Raw genomic sequence first — 18,409 nt, 5'->3', positions numbered from 1 at the left:
GCAGGATACATCTTTTTCTCAAGTGCTCATGGATCATTCTCAAAGATAGACCATATGCTGGGTCACAAAGCAAGTCTCAACAAATTTAAAAAGATTGAAATCATACACAACACTTTCTCGGATCATAAAGGAATGAAGTTGGAAATCAATAATAGGCAGAATGCCAGAAAATTCACAAATACGTGGAGGCTCAACAACACACTCTTAAACAACCAGTGGGTCAAGGAAGAAATTACAAGAGAAATTAGTAAATATCTCGAGGCGAATGAAAATGAAAACACAACATATCAAAATCTATGGGAAGCAGCAAAGGCAGTGTTAAGAGGGAAATTTATTGCCCTAAATGCCTGTATCAAAAAAGAAGAAAGGGCAAAAATTCGGGAATTAACTGTCCACTTGGAAGAACTGGAGAAAGAACAGCAAACTAACCCCAAAGTAAGCAAAAGGAAAGAAATAACAAAGATTAGAGCAGAAATAAATGAAATTGAGAACATGAAAACAATAAAGAAAATCAATAAGACCAGAAATTGATTCTATGAGAAAATCAATAAGATTGATGGGCCCTTAGCAAGATTGATAAAAAGAAGAAGAGAGAGGACGCAAATAAATAAGATCAGAAATGGAAGAGGAGACATAACCACTGACCTCACAGAAATAAAGGAGATAATAACAGGATACTATGAACAACTTTATGCTAATAAATACAACAATGTAGATGAAATGGACAAGTTCCTAGAAAGGCATGAACAACCAACTTTGACTCAAGAAGAAATAGACGACCTCAACAAACCAATCACAAGTAAAGAAATTGAATCAGTCATTCAAAAGCTTCCTAAAAAGAAAAGTCCAGGACCAGACGGCTTCACATGTGAATTCTACCAAACATTTCAGAAAGAATTAGTACCAACCCTGCTCAAACTCTTCAAAAAAATTGAAGTGGAGGGAAAGCTACCTAATTCATTCTATGAAGCCAACATCACCCTCATACCAAAACCAGGCAAAGATATTACAAAAAAAGAAAACTACAGACCAATCTCTCTAATGAATATAGATGCAAAAATCCTCAACAAAATTCTAGCAAATCGAATCCAGCAACACATTAAAGGAATTATACATCATGACCAAGTAGGATTCATCCCAGGTATGCAAGGATGGTTCAACATAAGAAAATCAAGTAATGTAATACACCATATCAACAAATCAAAGCAGAAAAATCACATGATCATCTCAATTGATGCAGAGAAGGCATTTGACAAGATTCAACATCCTTTCCTGTTGAAAACACTTCAAAGGATAGGAATACAAGGGAACTTCCTTAAAATGATAGAGGGAATATATGAAAAACCCACAGCTAATATCATCCTCAATGGGGAAAAATTGAAAACTTTCCCCCTAAGATCAGGAACAAGACAAGGATGTCCACTATCACCACTGTTATTCAACATCATGTTGGAAGTTCTAGCCAGAGCAATTAGACAAGAAAAAGAAATACAAGGCATCAAAATTGGAAAGGAAGAAGTAAAACTATTACTGTTTGCAGATGATATGATACTATATGTCGAAAACCCTGAAAAATCCACAGCAAAACTACTAGAGCTAATAAATGAGTACAGCAAGGTAGCAGGTTACAAGATCAACATTCAAAAATCTGTAGTGTTTCTATACACTAGCAATGAACAAGCTGAGGGGGAAATTAAGAAACGAATTCCATTTACAATTGCAACTGAAAGAATAAAATACTTAGGAATAAATTTAACTAAAGAGACAAAAGACCTATACAAAGAAAACTACAAGAAACTGTTAAAAGAAATCACTGAAGACCTAAATAGATGGAAGGGCATACCATGTTCATGGATTGGAAGACTAAATATAGTTAAGATGTCAATTCTACCTAAATTGATTCACAGATTCAACGCAACACCAATCAAAATCCCAACAACTTATTTTTCAGAAATAGAAAAACCAATAAGCAAATTTATCTGGAAGGGCAGGGTGCCCCGAATTGCTAAAAGTATCTTGAGGAAAAAAAACGAAGCTGGAGGTCTCACACTGCCTGACTTTAAGGCATATTATGAAGCCACAGTGGTCAAAACAGCATGGTACTGGCATAAAGATAGATATATTGACCAATGGAATCGAATAGAGTGCTCAGATATAGACCCTCTCATCTATGGACATTTGATCTTTGATAAGGCAGTCAAGCCAACCCACCTGGGACAGAACAGTCTCTTCAATAAATGGTACCTAGAGAACTGGATATCCATATGCAAAAGAATGAAAGAGGACCCGTATCTCACACCCTATACAAAAGTTAACTCAAAATGGATCAAAGATCTAAACATTATGTCTAAGACCATAAAACAGTTAGAGGAAAATGTAGGGAGATATCTTATGAATCTTATAATTGGAGGTGGGTTTATGGACCTTACACCTAAAGCAAGAGTACTGAAGAAATAAATAAATAAATGCGAGCGCCTCAAAATTAAATACTTTTGTGCATCAAAGAACTTCATCAAGAAAGTAAAAAGACAGCCTACACAATGGGAGACAATATTTGGAAATGACATATCAGATAAATGTCTAGTATCCAGAATTTATAAAGAGATTGTTCAACTCAACAACAAAAAGACAGCCAATCCAATTACAAAATGGGAAAAAGACTTGAACAGACACTTCTCAGAAGAGGAAACACAAATGGCCAAAAGGCACATGAAGAGATGCTCAATGTCCCTGGCCATTAGAGAAATGCAAATGAAAACCACAATGAGATATCATCTCACACCCACCAGAATGGCCATTATCAATAAAACAGAAAATGACAAGTGCTGGAGAGGATGTGGAGAAAGAGGCACACTTATCCACTGTTGGTGGGAATGTCAAATGGTGCAACCACTGTGGAAGGCAGTTTGGCGGTTCCTCAAAAAGTTGAATATAGAATTGCCATACGACCCAGCAATACCATTGCTAGGTATCTACTCAGAGGACTTAAGGGCAAAGACACAAACGGACATTTGCACACCAATGTTTATAGCAGCATTATTTACAATTGCAAGGAGATGGAAACAGCCAAAATGTCCATCAACAGACGAGTGGCTAAACAAACTGTGGTATATACATACGATGGAATATTATGCAGCTCTAAGACAGGATAAACTTATGAAGTATGTAACAACATGGATGGACCTATAGAACATTATGCTGAGTGAGATTAGCCAAAAACTAAAGGACAAATACTGTATGGTCTCACTGATATGAACCGACATTAGTGAATAAACTTGGAATATGTCATTGGTAACAGAGACCATCAAGAGATAGAAATAGGGTAAGATAGTGGGTAATTGGAGCTGAAGAGATATGGACTGTGCAACAGGACTGGATACAAAAACTCAGAAATGGACAACACAATACTACCTAACTCTAATGTAATTATGTTAAAACACTGAATGAAGCTGCATGTGAGAATGATAAAGGGAGGAGGGCTGGGGACATATTGAAATCAGAAAGAAAGATAGATGTTAAAGATTGAGATGGTATAATCTAGGAATGCCTAGAGTGTATAACAATAGTGAAATGTACAATGTACAAATTTTAAAAATGTTTTTGCATGAGGAAGAACAAAGATTGTCATTATTGCAGGGTGCTGAAAATAGATAACCAATACTTTAAATGTCACCTTATGTGTGAGACTAAAGCAAAAAATGTTCATTTGTTACAAAATTTAGATTTTGACTAGAGCATTTCCTAATATAACTCATGTAGATAGTTTGATTGAATGTCATAAGTACTTGGAATCTCAGGTAGCACATGAGATTTTGTTGGTTTGTCCAGAGTGATCCCCCGATGAATCCCAGAATGATTTGATCAGTGACTGGAAAAGTATTTGCAAGCCCCCTTTGGGGAATGGTGAGAGTGGGGAGAAATTCAACTTTCCCAAGTTGAATTCTTGATATTCTCACAAGCAGTGTGGACAACCAAAGCTATAGGCTGAGCCCCCAGTCTTGGAGTTTGTTCACATGAAACTTAACCCCACAAAAGATAGATCAAGTCTACTTAAAATTTAGGCCTAAGAGTCACCCCCAAGAGAGCCTCTTTTGTTGCTCAGATGTGGCCTCTCTCTCCAGCCAATATGATGAGCAGTCTCACCACCCTCCCCCTCTCTGCATGGGACATGACTCCCAGGGGTGTGGATCTTCCTGGCAATGTGGGACAGAAATCCTGGAATGAGGTGAGACTCAGCATCAAAGGACTGAGAAAAACCCTAGAATGAGCTGAGAATTAACATCAAGGGATTGAGAGAAACTTCTCAACCAAAAGGGGGAAGAGTAAAATGAGACAAAGTGTCAATGGCTGAGAGATTCCAAACAGAGTCGAGAGGTTATCCTGGAGGTTATTCTTACGCATTAAGTAGATACCACCTTGCTGTTCAAGATGTAGTGGAGAGGCTGGAGGGAATTGCCTGAAAATGTAGTGCTGTGTTCCAGTAGCCATGTTTCTTGATGATGATTGAACAATGATATAGCTTTCACAATGAGACTCTGTGAATGTGAAAACCTTATGTCTGATGCTCCTTTTAGCTACTGTATCAACAGAAGAGTAGAACATATGGAATAAAAATAAATAATAGGGGGAACAAATGTTAAAATAAATTCAGTTTGAAATAGTGGTAAATGAAAGCGAGGGGTAAGGGGTATGGTATGTATAGTCTTTTTTTTTCTCTATTATCATTTTATTTCTTTTTCTGTTGTCTTTTTATTTCTTTTTCTAAATCGATGCAAATGTACTAAGAAATGATGAATATGCAACTATGTGATGATATTAAGAATTACTGATTATATATGTAGAATGGAATGATTTCTAAATGTTTTGTTTGTTAATTTTTTTTAATTAATAAAAAAAGTTAAAAAAAAAAAAAAAAGAACCAATTCTTGGGGAGAGGGAAACACTGCATTACAATGTCAGGGATTTTCTAAATAAACATAAACTAAGATCACTTTTCACATCGTTGTGCTAGACTAGGGTTTCCAGCCTCGGCACTAAGGCCATTCTGGGCAGGACAACCCTTTGTTCTGTAAGCTAGCCTGTGTGCAGGACGTTTAGAAGCTTCTCTGGTCTCTACCCTCTAGATGCCAGTAACCTCCCCACTACCCCCGCAAGTTGTGAAAACCAAAAATGTCTCCAGACATTGCAAAACAGCTCACGGGGGATGGGGAGGGAACAGTCCAGTCCCTACTGAGAACCAGTCTTTAAGCCCTCTTTGCTAAACCAAGCAACTACAATAAAAATGTTATTGCTTTAGAACTTTTTCACCCTGACCAGAACTATCACTAAATTAACTGGTGTTTCATTTTTTTTTTTTCTTGACACCTGGAAATTCCAGATTCATTATTTTGTGAAATTATAACATTCATTAATCTTTCTACTTAGTCCACCAGGGCTCTCCTGAGATCCTGTCTTTCACCCTCAAAATCTGTGACTCACAATAAGTGCATTTTTCCATGGATGACTGCCAGTTAACAGATTACTGGTTAAGAAACCCCCGGCTAGGAAACCTACCTAAGCCACAGAGGGTGCAGTGTTCAGACAGGATTTAGAATTCTGCTTTTCATCTCTAACACCTGAGCTCAGAGCCACAGCAGCACTAAATGGGACACTACACAGCCCTGCCCACTGTTTTGCCAACTCATGTTCATATTATACATGAAAGACAAGCACATGATCGGAAAATACCTAAATACACATCAGTTAATTCAAAACTGTGCTGCGCGTGACAAATGGCACGTTAGTTGTGCTCTAGCCGACACCCTCCATGCCAGAATGCGCAGCGCAAAGCTTTAGTCAAGGGTCTCCGTCTCGCCTCCTCTCTAGACAAAGACCATCTGAGACCGAGGTCTGAACAGTCGAGTCCCCTCTGTTTAAATGTGAAAGTGTACAGAAGAAAACATAGTCGAAGCTTCTTAGCTTTTCAGGTTTCAACTTCTGCCATTTTTATATTCTGGGACGCTTAAAATATGAGGATCTCCCTTTGAACTATTAAATGTACATAGCTGATCAATTAATAAAGAAACAGAATAATTCTTTTCTGCTGTATGTAGTCAGCATCAAGAAAAAGAAACAAAAACCCCAGATCTTCATTAAACCTAAAAGACCTAACTGGCCTGTGGCTCCACGCTGCCTCTGAAAAGGGGTGGCCAACGAGGATCTGTGGACAAATCTGCTCACACACACACACCCTGCCATCTCTTTCTGGGAATGAGGTTTACTGGGCCACAGCCTCGTGTGTTCATGTGCGCATTCTCCACGGTTGCTTTCCCCTCAACTCCAGAGTTGAGTAGCTACAGCCGAGACCACCTGGCCTACAAAGCCTAAAACATTTGCTCTATGGCCCTTTGCAGAAAAAGTCTGCCGACCACAGCTCTGATACAGCTCTCAGCCTAGCGTTGTTCAGTCTGGTCTGATATAAGCACCAAGCAGCACAACGCTTTCATGATGTCTGCCATCCTCATTTCTAATATCTAGAAACTAGAACTAACCCACATGTTCCACACTCCAGGGCTGGATGAATAAATCACAATTTCATTAAATACTCTTTTTTCCCCCTTAGTACTCTTTTTTCTTTTCTTTATTAGAGAAGATGTGGGTTTACAGAACAATCATGCATAAAAGATAAGACACTCCCATGTACCATCCTATTATTAATACCTTACACTCTTAAGTTATTAAAATACTATAGAAGAATATTTATATTTATATGATGGCCAACAAAAATACGAAGTTATAAAAACTAGGTACAAGATGATCACATTCTGGTAAGTATGTATTGAGTAGATACTGGTAGATATAGAGACAAAATACTGGGAGGTGAGATTATTGGTGATTCAAAAAATCTTTTCATTTTCTTGCCTGTCTATATTTGTTTAGACTTTATATAATGAACCCATTTCCTTTGTATAAATATGATCTAAAGTTACTTACAAAATTTTCATTTAATTTTTTAAATTTTTATTTAATTTTAATAATGTCACATTAAGGCTATTTATATCACTAACTTTTTATCACTGGGATAAAATGGAAATGAAAAAAATTTTTCTTTCAGGGTTCGACATCAAATCAGTTATGCACTTTACTTCAAATACGTGTTCTAAACCCGAAGTAGTAAGATACTTTATATTGTGGCCGAGGTGAGAAAAGTGGGGTGGGGAGGGGGCAGTGAGGTGAGGGAAGGAAGGGGCCTGCTTGGCACCCCACCAGAATGGAGGTGGAGGCTGTTTCCTGTCTCGCTCACTAAGGTCCATCCATCACTGAGAGGGCAGAAAGTTGTAGATGAGATGACTGGAGTCCTACTCCTAACACCCTCCATCCCACTCCCCCAGGCTAACCTGAGTGTGCTTAGTATTAAAACACGTACCCATGATCACACAGTGAAAAATGACACATGCAAACTAAGAACATCTGATTTCCATTGCTGCTTAACTTCCATAGAACAATACCTGACCCAGCAGGCTTTCTTCCATTCACTCATCCTGATGCTAAGAGCATAGTTTCTTATCCCTGAGCAACTTCCCTTTATAAAGACATCTGCTACCTCTGTACCAGAGGGGGACCTGAGAACAGTGGTGGCTTCTGTCATTGAAGAGGCTACTCTGCAGCAGTGCCAGGCCTACCAACAGATGTCAGCAAAGAGAAGAGATGAGATGGGACAAGGTACTTTATTTCTTTCATAAATTATAAACTATACTATATCATTAAAATTACGTTCACTGTGCTAACAAATGAAAAACAATGGTGGCGGCTACTACAGAAATTCCTGGTATATTAGATACTCTTCACCCTGTAAAGAACATACATTTCATGGTTATAATTGTTGGGCTTGTAAATATCTTTCCAGCATACAAATAATTTGCGTTCTGTGCAGCATCCCTATATGACTTGCAGACTCTTTGTACTCAACTATGTGTCCTTTAACAAAAGCCCCATGGGAATTAAATCTGTAGCTTAACAGCCAGTGACAGGAAGCCAAGAAAATAATATACTGCTCTTTATGTATTAGGTTTTCCCAGCACTTTCCTCCCAGGTAGCTTAAATCCACTGGTGTTTGCATCAATAAAGATAAATCCTTATTTCCACCTAAAATTAGTTTCATACCTCTTATCTGGTTGAACTTGAAGTTTTGTACTTTTGACACGCTGGGATGTTCCTGGGGCCGCTGCTGACACTGCCACAACCGACCAGCACCTCCACTGCTGACAGGTCCCCGAGCAACTGTGCCCCACTGTGACAAAATGAAAATGTTAGCATGAAATCTAGTTGAAAAGTACTTTATTTTGAAAAGGTACTCAGAACATAATTCCAGGATTTCAAATTTAAAGAAATGCTATACCAGAGATGATTTTCTCAGCATTTCTCTGCAGGCGGGTAAAGGCACTTAAGGCAGTAAATCTCCAAGGGGGTGGAGTGGAAGTTTGCTCCCCTGGGATAGCTTATCAGAATCTTCAGGGAGGCTTTTTAGAGACTACACACACCTCCTCTCGCCGCCTTAGCTGCAGACTTTGGCACGATTCTTATGAGAATCTCTGCATGTTATAAAAGCTAAGAAAGTTACAGATGATGGCATGCTGCTCAAGGGAAAGGCTAAGGGGTCTGCAGAAAAGGTTAAGAACCATTGATTTAAGGCATGAAAATTGGGACGTGCTTTCAACTAATTGCACAGGATCTCATTTATGCCCACAAGCCTTCCCCAATAAAGCACCAGCTCTGATAACCCCAGTGTGATCCTTGGTTCTTGACAAGGATTTGGCTTTAGATGGCTCCCTCTGGCCCTCCCCTGATGCACCCTGACCCACGTGATGTGGAGGCTACAAGGCCAAAGAGCGTCTCCCACCCAGAGTCCATACCCCTCCTTGCAGACCAGGCTCCCAGTCGCAGAATTCCCTCCAGGTTCCCAGAAGGCCTTTTTCCTGGGTCCATCCTGAGGGCATATCTTACATCAGTGTAAGCACTCTCGACCTGAAGGGTGGCCAAGGGGTGGCTGTGTGCAAGGGCAGGAACGGAGTCTTGCAGGCTGGGATGTCTACATGCCTGGAGACACGAGAATGTCCCCAGCACAGGACACAGCCCGCGGTGGGAGAGAGGCAGGGAAGTCTGCAGACCAGAGGCAACTCTCAGGGCCATATTTTTGCAAGAACTCTGAAGCCATCTCTGTTGCTTACTAGCAGTGTGACCTAGGGCCAGATTATAATTTTTTTAAGCCTCAGTTCCCCCAGCTGTAAAATGGGGATGATGACACCCTGCTATCAGGATTCTTGTGAGGATTAAAGCAGCAAGACAAGTGAAGCACTTTGCAAAACTTCTGTCATGTAATATCAGTGCCAGCATTAGAGCCATTTGTAAGTTTCTGGAGAGCAGGGACTATACTTGATCTGATTTGGCTTTACAACCCAGCATGTCTATAAAGTATAGGAAAATGGCATCTCCAGGCTGCTTAGATTTCCATCTGTCTAGACTGTGCACATTCCCAACAGAGCCAATTACGTGAGGTTGCGTTGAGTAATCCTTATTAACTCAAAGTGGAAGCGTAAAGATTGACTTAAAGAAGTTCAATTACATTCAAATGAAGTCTCAAGCCAACTTGCATCTCCTTATTTTACACAAGTTCAATTCTAAACTGCACAATGAGATTTAACCAGTTCTCAATCAAGCCACAATTTCACACAGTTCCTTATATGAATGAGACTGTATCATATTCCATGGGTTTGAAAATATAACTTTGACATTCCATAATCTGACTGCTGGAAATAAAATGAGATTTCTTCCTGCTGACCTAAAAAGGAGAGGGCAGGGGGGCAGGGGGCAGGTGTGTGTGTGTGTGTGTGTGTGTGTGTGTGTGAGACAGAAACCTGACTAGTTGTTATATTAGGATTTCCTAGTACTATCTGCCATGCTCTCTACCTGCTAAATTCTTTTTCACAGGTGACCAAATTTTGAGAGAGGTGACTGCCATAATCTGACTGCTGGAAATAAAATGAGATTTCTTCCTGCTGACCTAAAAAGGAGAGGGCAGGGGGGCAGGGGGCAGGGGACAGGGGGCAGGGGTGTGTGTGTGTGTGTGTGTGTGTGTGTGACAGAAACGTGATTAGTTGTTATATTAGGATTTCCTAGTACTATCTGCCATGCTCTCTACCTGCTAAATTCTTTTTCACATTTGACCAAATTTTGAGAGAGGTGACTGCCACTGCCAGTAAGGGATCCCTTCTACTCAGGACTTAGGGTTAAAACAGCCACCCCTCAAGGACTTCAAAATACTCCCTTCCTCTAATGACCTGAAGGCTCCAGGAAAACAAAGAGTGTTCCCTACCAAAGACTGGTGTTTCCCTCCTAGAGTTTAAAGAAATCATTCAAACAAAGGACCAACTGAGACTCCTGAATCTACCAGGCTCACAGCAGAAGGGAAATGAGAAGGCACAGACAGCACTGTGTGGTGCAGAGTTCATGTTCTGAAGACAGACGGATCTGAGCAGAAATCTCATGTGTGACAACTCAGTGAACAGCCAAGCCTCACTTTTCTCATCTGTAAAATAGTGATAAGGCCAACCTTGCAGGGCTGTTATGATGATTAGGAAAAAATACATATCTCCAGCCCAAGATCAGGGCTCAGCACACTGCATGTGGTTAAGCAAAGAGGTTAAGAATGTGCAATAATGTGGACTTAGACCACATAATTCTGATAATTCTGAGACTACTCTTCACATGGACATCTGGTCTACCTTTAGAAGACTTATAGACAATAAAAGTCATAAACCTGTGGGATATGCAGAAGAGAAACAATCTGAAAAAACAAAAGTGTGTAACAGAAGGTGAATCATTCAAAAATACACCCATGTCCTAAGAAGTTCATGGGAATCAACTGGTTCTTCAAAACCAAATTATTTAAATATTTTGGATGCGTGGCAGTGAGGCAGGGTATACAACTGCTTGACTACATAATACAGTCCTTTTCTGTTACAAGGGAGATGAGGTTTATTTCAAAAACTACTTACAGAAATATACATCATCTTAAAAATTAACAATAGAAATAAGGTTCTATATTGTAGCTATTAATAAACTCTTGTTTTTTTAACTGTTTTTAACTGATTTTTTTTGTTCTGTAAGAAAAAACTTTTTTCTGATTACAAAAGACATATACTCATTGTAAAAAAGATATGGAAAGCAAAAAGCACAAAGAAAAATAGTAATCCATTATTCCATCAATTTTCTAATAAAATATATATAAATATGGCCTCTCCCAGGAAGCTTCTTATTAATTCTGAATTACGCTAAACACTTGGACTGTAAAACTTTGCTTTTCCACCTTTACTTTCAGAATTCATTTTCAGAAGTACTAAATTTTTTCTAACTCAGATAATGTTAATCCTTATAGACTAAAATGATTAAAGCATTACAATTACACTTTAAAACCAGAGTTGGTAACATAAATGGACTTGAAATCTACTTCTGCTATGGTTTTTTAATCCTTCCACTTAGTAACTAATAACCTGGACTAAAAATGATTTAAATAATAATTTAATAATTGTTTCATGACCTCAAATCTAGAGACGGTCAGACTTCATTTGCCACAGTAAGGACTGATAAAAGAAAAAATTCAATACTTTTTCCCAGCCCTATTACTGACAAAGAGGGCTGCTGTCTCTTCTTAAAAGATAAGGTCTTTTGTTTCCCCGTGCCCTTGAGTGAGCTGATCTTCATTGCAACTGCAACCTTTTTATTTTCCTAACAAGGGCACCTGTAAGAGAATAGGGAAGCTCAGAGTGGATTCTCTCCACTCCCTCTCAAGTAGGTGCCAAACTGATGAAGTGGAGAATCTGAGTCCAGTCACCCGTCAAATGCATTAAGCACCTTGGTAAGTGGCAGCCTTTTGTATAATAATAACAACAAACATTCTGAGGGTCTGTGCGTTCCAGAAACTGTGCCAGGCTTTACCTGTATACTGCTAATCTTTACGGCAATCCTATGAAGCATTACCTTTCCACTTTTACATTTAGTGAAGTTCAAGATTAGCTGGGTGCCTTGTTTAAGGGCTCAGGAATAGGGCAGATCTAGTATCCCAACCCAAGCATGTCTGAGCCAGAGTCCATCAGCTCATCCTGTGGACACTCACACATTCACGGTTTGCATCAGAAGTGTGTGAGGCTGTTAATGGGTCTCACTTGTTCTTCAAGTGTCTCTAGAATACACGTGCTCAGTCTTTCCCGCAATGGGACCCACTGCCCAGGAGCTGTGAGCACCTGGTGACGCCAGGGGCTAGGTCAGAGCAGCAGCGGGTACACGATGACCTCCATCACCAGAGGGAACCTCCCCGTGGGCCTACGACACCCTTGAAGGGTAGCAGGGCAGAGCCCACGGGGATGATGATGATGCCCACGTTACGGTCCTCTCTGTGGCAGGCGCCTAACCCCCCTTTCTTCCCGCAATCTTCGCAACAACCCTGTGACTGACTAGATGGGTGCCATCGTTATCCCGATCTTACAAATAAGAAAAACTAAGACTCTGAGTAAGTCAGCCACTGCTCCACCGCCACCCAGCTGCCCCGTAGGCCTCGCGCGCCCGCCCCCGGGCCTCCGGTGTCCTCAGGTGAACCGCGGCTCCTCCCCGCCCCTCCCAGAGGAGGACCCCTGGCGGGTCTCCGCGACGCCCCTCGCCCCGCGGCGCGCAGCTTCCCGCGCATCCCGCCGCCGCTCTCGAAGTCCCCAGGCCCGCTGCTCGGGTCGAGCTGCCCACTGACCCCGGGGTTCGCCGGGGACCCGGCCTCGGCGGCGGCCGCGACAGCCCCACTTACGCCGATGGCCGAGCAGGGCGCCCGCGGCTCGCAGGGCCGCAGCCATGTTTGCGCAGACTGAGAGCATTCCCGGGGCAGCCTCGGACGGGAGCTGGGTTCCTCCTGCGGCGGCGCGCTCAGGTGCCGGCCCCCACCACCGCCGAGCTGGGAGCGCCTCCCCACGCCCACCCCGGCCTCCTTATCTCGCGCGGCAGACCCGGCGCCCACGCAGCACACGGGATTATTCGTTGCCCTGCCGGGTAAGGCCGCGGGGCGGGGCCGGGAGAGGCCACGCCCCTGCGGAGAGCCCGCCCCTGCCGGAGAAGGGACCAGAGCTCCACTGGTGCCGCCTGGGCTGTCACCGCCGCGAGGTCCGCGCGCTGAAGCCCGGCTCGAGCCCTGGGATGGGAGGGCTGGAACTACCACTCCGCGCGGGACTTCCCGGACATTTCCGTCATGATTAGCTAGATTAGAGAGTGCTTTGACCTCAATTCTTCCGTTTGCCTGTGAAGTTGCAACCCAATGTGCCGACTTTTTTTGTTATTTTCAAAATAGGAAAAGAAATTTTTTCTATTAGACACTCATATTTATTCACTTTCTCCGTAGCAGCTCTTAAGTAGCAGAATTTTACAGGTGGGACCAAAAAAAAAAACAAACATTATACTGTTAACAGGAAAGTCTTAAGAAAAGTGCAGGCCGGCAAATGCCTTTTTGGAAGCGATGATGGGGTTTGCCAGTATCGTTTCGGAGCGTCCTGACAGCGCGTCCGCCCGGCGGCAGCAGGGGGCACCGGCACAGGCCTGGTTCGGGGCATTTCCGCACTGCCACCCTCCGCCGGCTCGCCCAGCAGTTAGTTCAGTGCGTGATGCATCGCGGAATGCAACACTAGCGCTTGGTACAGAAATGTCTCAGGCATCCATCATTCATTGAACAAATATTGAGCACCTACTGTGGGCCCTTGGAAAACAGTAGTAGACAAAGACTAGGGGCTTACATGGGGTTAATGGAGACATAGGAAATAATAAAAATGTGCAGTGTTCTGGATGATGATGAGTGTTAGAGGAAAAGAATGACACAAGGCGAGGGAGAATGTGAAAGGGGGCACAAATGCAACTGAAAGGACCAGTCAGGGAAGTCCTCGCTGTAGCAGGGGCACGCCATGAGAAACACTGCCAGCAACTGGAGTCTAGATTGAGTTGAAAACCAGTTTTCTGTTGCTAAAAACCGTGCTGAGTTGAATTAGTTTATTATTAAAGTTAGTCCTCCTTATAATTAAATGCCCAGTGTCAAATTCAGTGGATTACGTTTTGTCTTACTATATGATCTTCCAAGTCCAAGTAGATGTCCCATGAGAAAGAGACAGAAAAATGTGTTCCAAATATTATACTGTCGTCCTCTTACTAATATTCTCTTACTAATACCTCTTACTAATATTCTAATCTTACAACGAAAAGTATGCTAGTTTTAAGTCACCCTCTTAAAGAGGTGACCTTTATGGATAATATACTCTTCTACCTAATACCTGAACCACATAGAAAGGCTCCACATTTTGGAAGAAATGTAGACAAGCCCAGAGAGTTAGAAAAGGCCAAGGGTTTTAGATATCTGAACTGTGTGTGCTCCTGTCGACCACCTCTGGGAGGCCCTAGATGAGCTGTCCCCTCTGGTCTGCAGTGCTGCACCCTTCTTGTTAAGTGGAGATAACAAGGGTCTGCTGGCCCTCCCAAGGAAATGCTGATGATTAGTGACGAGGCATAAAAGAGCCAAATGTCACAGGGACAAAGATCAGCTGTTGGGACAGGTTACACTTGGATCTGACCAGAAAGGAGAAAGGAGCTAGCAAATATGCTGCTAAATATATCAAAATAATAGTTTTAAAAAATGAATTAGTGCCATTTCATTCAGTTTATTCTCATCTTATACTTCCATTTTTTTTTATTAATTAACGGAAAAAAAAGAAATTAACCCAACATTTAGAAATCATACCATTCTACATATGCAATCAGTAATTCTTAACATCATCACATAGATGCATGATCATCGTTTCTTAATACATTTGCATCGGTTTAGAGGAACTAGCAACACAACAGAAAAAGATATAGAATGTTAATATAGAGAAAAGAAATAAAAGTAATAATAATAGTAAAAAAAACAAAACAAAACAAACTACTTCCATTTTTATTGCTACTTTAAAGTCTCATTCAAAATTCCTCTATAAAATCTTCTGAAACACAGATTATGACTCATAAATTATCATTGAAAACAGCATTTCATTATTTTTCCCCAACAGAAAGTACCATAACAATTGTTATTTCTAACCCATGGCTTATAACTTACAAATATCAAACTTAACAGCTTCTCAATGAGTAAATTTTCATGTTCTTATGAAATAAAGCTGACATATGCTAAATTTATTAGGGTCCTTTCCAAATATTTATATATTTTCATTTATATGTAAATACATTTCTCACACAAATATATACCAATCTCCTTAGTGAACAGAAGTATAAAGGCAATCACTGGGCCAACTCAGATAAGCCTGGGCTCAGCCACTTGGGCAGGGTTTGCCTGAGCTTGGGTGACTTAATTAGTCTGTCACAGATAACACTGAGTTCAGCCTGTGGGCCTGAGTAAAATGAATTTGTCGGTTTCAGCTCAATGATTTGGGGAAGGAGGGTGGGAGAGAATCCCCTAATTTGTTATTTGCCATGATTGGCACCTCTGAGCTACACAAACTAAATGTAGATTACTCAACTATGTCTCCTTAATCAGAAAAAAAAAAGGGGGGGGGGCTGCGGGTGGTAGAACAAATGATGAGCTGTCAGGATCACTCACTGAAATCTGATCAATTGTTCCCACAATCCTTTTATAACAAAGAGGCCACCAAATCCAGGCCAGCAGACGGGTATTTTGGCTTACCCTACTTACTCACACAGGGGCTTATTAATCCATTCACATGTATGTACTGAACTTCTATAAGCAAAGCAATATGCCATAGGCAACGTGGACCTTAGGAAGTAAATGAGAAACAACTCTAGTAGCTCATTTATTTATTAAACAAATATATACGAGAACCCACTCACATCAGCCATGTGGCAGGCACTGGACGTCCAGCAGTGAACTGGGTATGCCCTCATGGAACTTACATTCTGGGAGGCAAGGCAAACAAAAACAAAAGATATATAACTTCGGGCAAAGAATGGAGGGGCAGGACTGCTATTTTTAGTAGAGCGGTCAGACACAGCCCCTCTGCAGAGGTGACATTACAGAGAAGCGAGGGGAGTGCGGGAGGCCTCTTGGCGGAAGGGTTTTGCCAACAGAGGGACTAAGTGCAGGAACACATTATAGGTATTTAAGGAATAGCAGAGTCAATATGGCTTGAGCAGAGTACGTGGCAGGAGTGGAAGGAAATCCAAGCTGATTTCTGTAGAATTTTGTATGTAATAAAAAATTGTGCTTTAGAGTTATCCCTATCTAGCAGAGTGATACTCTTAAATTTTATTTGCCATGTGGAGAATAAACTGGAGCTCCTAATCTAGTACAAAGGCACATACTGCATGACTAAACGCCCTCATCTCCTCCTATGGGTTGTGGTTTTTTATATTGGTGCTCATATTCCACAAGAGTGGTTTTCTTTCCAGGGTTCTGTTCCCTGGGTGGTGGAAGAAGGGTCCCTGCAGAGTCATTCGGGTTTGTTTCTGCCACGATCCAAGGGAGTTCTGGGTTAATTTCACAGCTTGGCATTCCTGTGTCTTACAAAATGTCTAAATTTAAACACACGTTATTCCCAAGAAGGTAAGCTTTCCTCCAGTTTCTGGGCTATTGGACCAGTTTTCTAGATTTCTTTTCACGGAAGGGCAGCACTCTGATGCCTCCACTTATTGCAGGGGTCTGCCCCCAAACCTACCTTCCTGTCTCCACACAAGCATGCTGGGGGCTAGGTGAAAACTCATGGAGCTTCATGTTTATGGTATATATCCTTTCTCTGTACTTTAATACAACTTTTTTTAAAAAGCCCCTGGTGCCTTCATGTGGATCCAATTCGCTTCTCCCCCTACCCTCTCTCCTAACCAAACAGCTCTAGCCTTTGAGGTTTCCTCCCTCCCCCAATTCTGATGCCTAGATGTTCCTTTCAATTCAGGTAAGTTTGGAAGGGGGAAAAAAAAAGTATTATGTCCATCCAGGAAATCTATGTTTATAGAATGGGATCAAAAGATGAGAAGTCTTCCCATTAAAAGTGAGACTATTTCAGGCTGAGAGGATGAAGGGATGGATGCCTTTCCACCAAGGTGCTATTAGAACTTACGAGTAGAATTGGATCAGACTGAACTTGGGGACCCGGCGTGCAGGCAGAGAAGCAAGAGTAAGGCATTCACGAGGTCACCACCCGGCATGGGAGAGTCTCCAAGATAAGGCTGGACTAGCCCTCAAACTGCTTAAGACTTGGGACCTTATTTGTGCAGGCTGAAGGTAGTCACTGATGGTCATGACAGTCATTGAGAAGAGTAGCCCATTCAGAGCTGTGTTTTGAGGAAAATAACTGAGCAGTGTGTGGGCTAGAGTGCACATGAGAGGGAAGGCAGGGAGACCAAATAGCAGGCAGTTGCCACAGTTTATGGGAGAAATATTGAGAGGAATGGCAAAGAGGAAGTGAAGAAAGCGAAATAATGGGAGATAAGATAGAAATAGAGAGGATGGGCACAGGTGGTTGATATACTGGAGGTCAGAGAAAGGGCAACTCAAGTAACTCAAGGTTTCCAGCCCTGGTGAGGCCAAACAAGAGAAATGCATTAGTCAGAAGAGTTGGTTTTAGACGAACATGGGTGTACCTTTTCCATTGCTGTTGTTTTCACTTTGTATTGTGTTTTCGCCAAGTATTTTTAAGTTGTGCAAAGGACAAATAGAGAGCTTTCCAAAAGGAAGTCTGCATGGTCATCTACTTAGAAATAATGACTGAAACTAATCATTCATTCACTCGTCACTTTTTGCAGTGCTATGTGCCACAATTTGTTAGGCCCTGAGGATGGGAATTCTAAAAAGTATAAAAACCCATCCCTACCCACAAAAAGCTTGTATACAAATATAGAGAAACAACTATATAAACCAAATAAGAGAAATATAATGTACAGTTCTGTTCTGGGTTCCAGAAAAAGCAGCATGAGACAAGGGGAAAGGTTGTTAGAAAGTTCTCCCAAAGGAGAGGCTACAGCTGCTGAGGATGAATGCTTCCCAGGCTGAGCAGGGAAGTGGAGGTAGAGGAAGAACAGGCATCACAGGTCAAGAAAGCAGCACATCATTCAACAACAAGGGATTCTGGGGACTGCTGCTTTGGTTAAACTAGAGAGGAAGATCCAAAGGAGGTGTGGCCAAATATATTATAAGTGCCCCATTTCCATTTGTCATTTAACTCAGCTGCAGAATTGGATAAAATTGAATGTGCCCACAAATAATGCACAAAAGATTACAAAAAAGACGTACCTAGGGCCCATGTATTTAATTTTTAAAAAGTAGTTTCTTTTCCTTATCTTAAAATTATATAATTTTAATAACATCTATTAAATTTAGCAATATCTAATGTCACATATACACACACCAAAAAAA

At 41.5% G+C, this 18,409-nt stretch overlaps 1 protein-coding gene across 1 annotated transcript in view; it reads right to left on the bottom strand.

Annotated features, from left to right (window-relative positions):
* Window positions 1–13,090, bottom strand: part of FECH (ferrochelatase) — a 44,834-nt gene extending 31,744 nt beyond the window's left edge. Inside the window, exons 1-2 of the mRNA XM_077135379.1 lie at window positions 12,830–13,090; window positions 8,143–8,269 (exon numbers count right to left, since the gene is read on the bottom strand). Of these exons, the coding sequence (XP_076991494.1) occupies window positions 8,143–8,269; window positions 12,830–12,896 (194 nt within the window). The 5' untranslated portion in view covers window positions 12,897–13,090. The remainder of the gene's footprint in view (window positions 1–8,142; window positions 8,270–12,829) is intronic.
* Between the last annotated feature and the right edge of the window lie 5,319 nt (window positions 13,091–18,409).

Source organism: Tamandua tetradactyla, chromosome 18 (genome assembly GCF_023851605.1).
Source record: "Tamandua tetradactyla isolate mTamTet1 chromosome 18, mTamTet1.pri, whole genome shotgun sequence".
In the NCBI taxonomy this organism is placed as follows: domain Eukaryota; kingdom Metazoa; phylum Chordata; class Mammalia; order Pilosa; family Myrmecophagidae; genus Tamandua; species Tamandua tetradactyla.
Note: the sequence above shows the minus strand (reverse complement) of the source record. Positions and strands in the feature narration are given on the sequence as shown.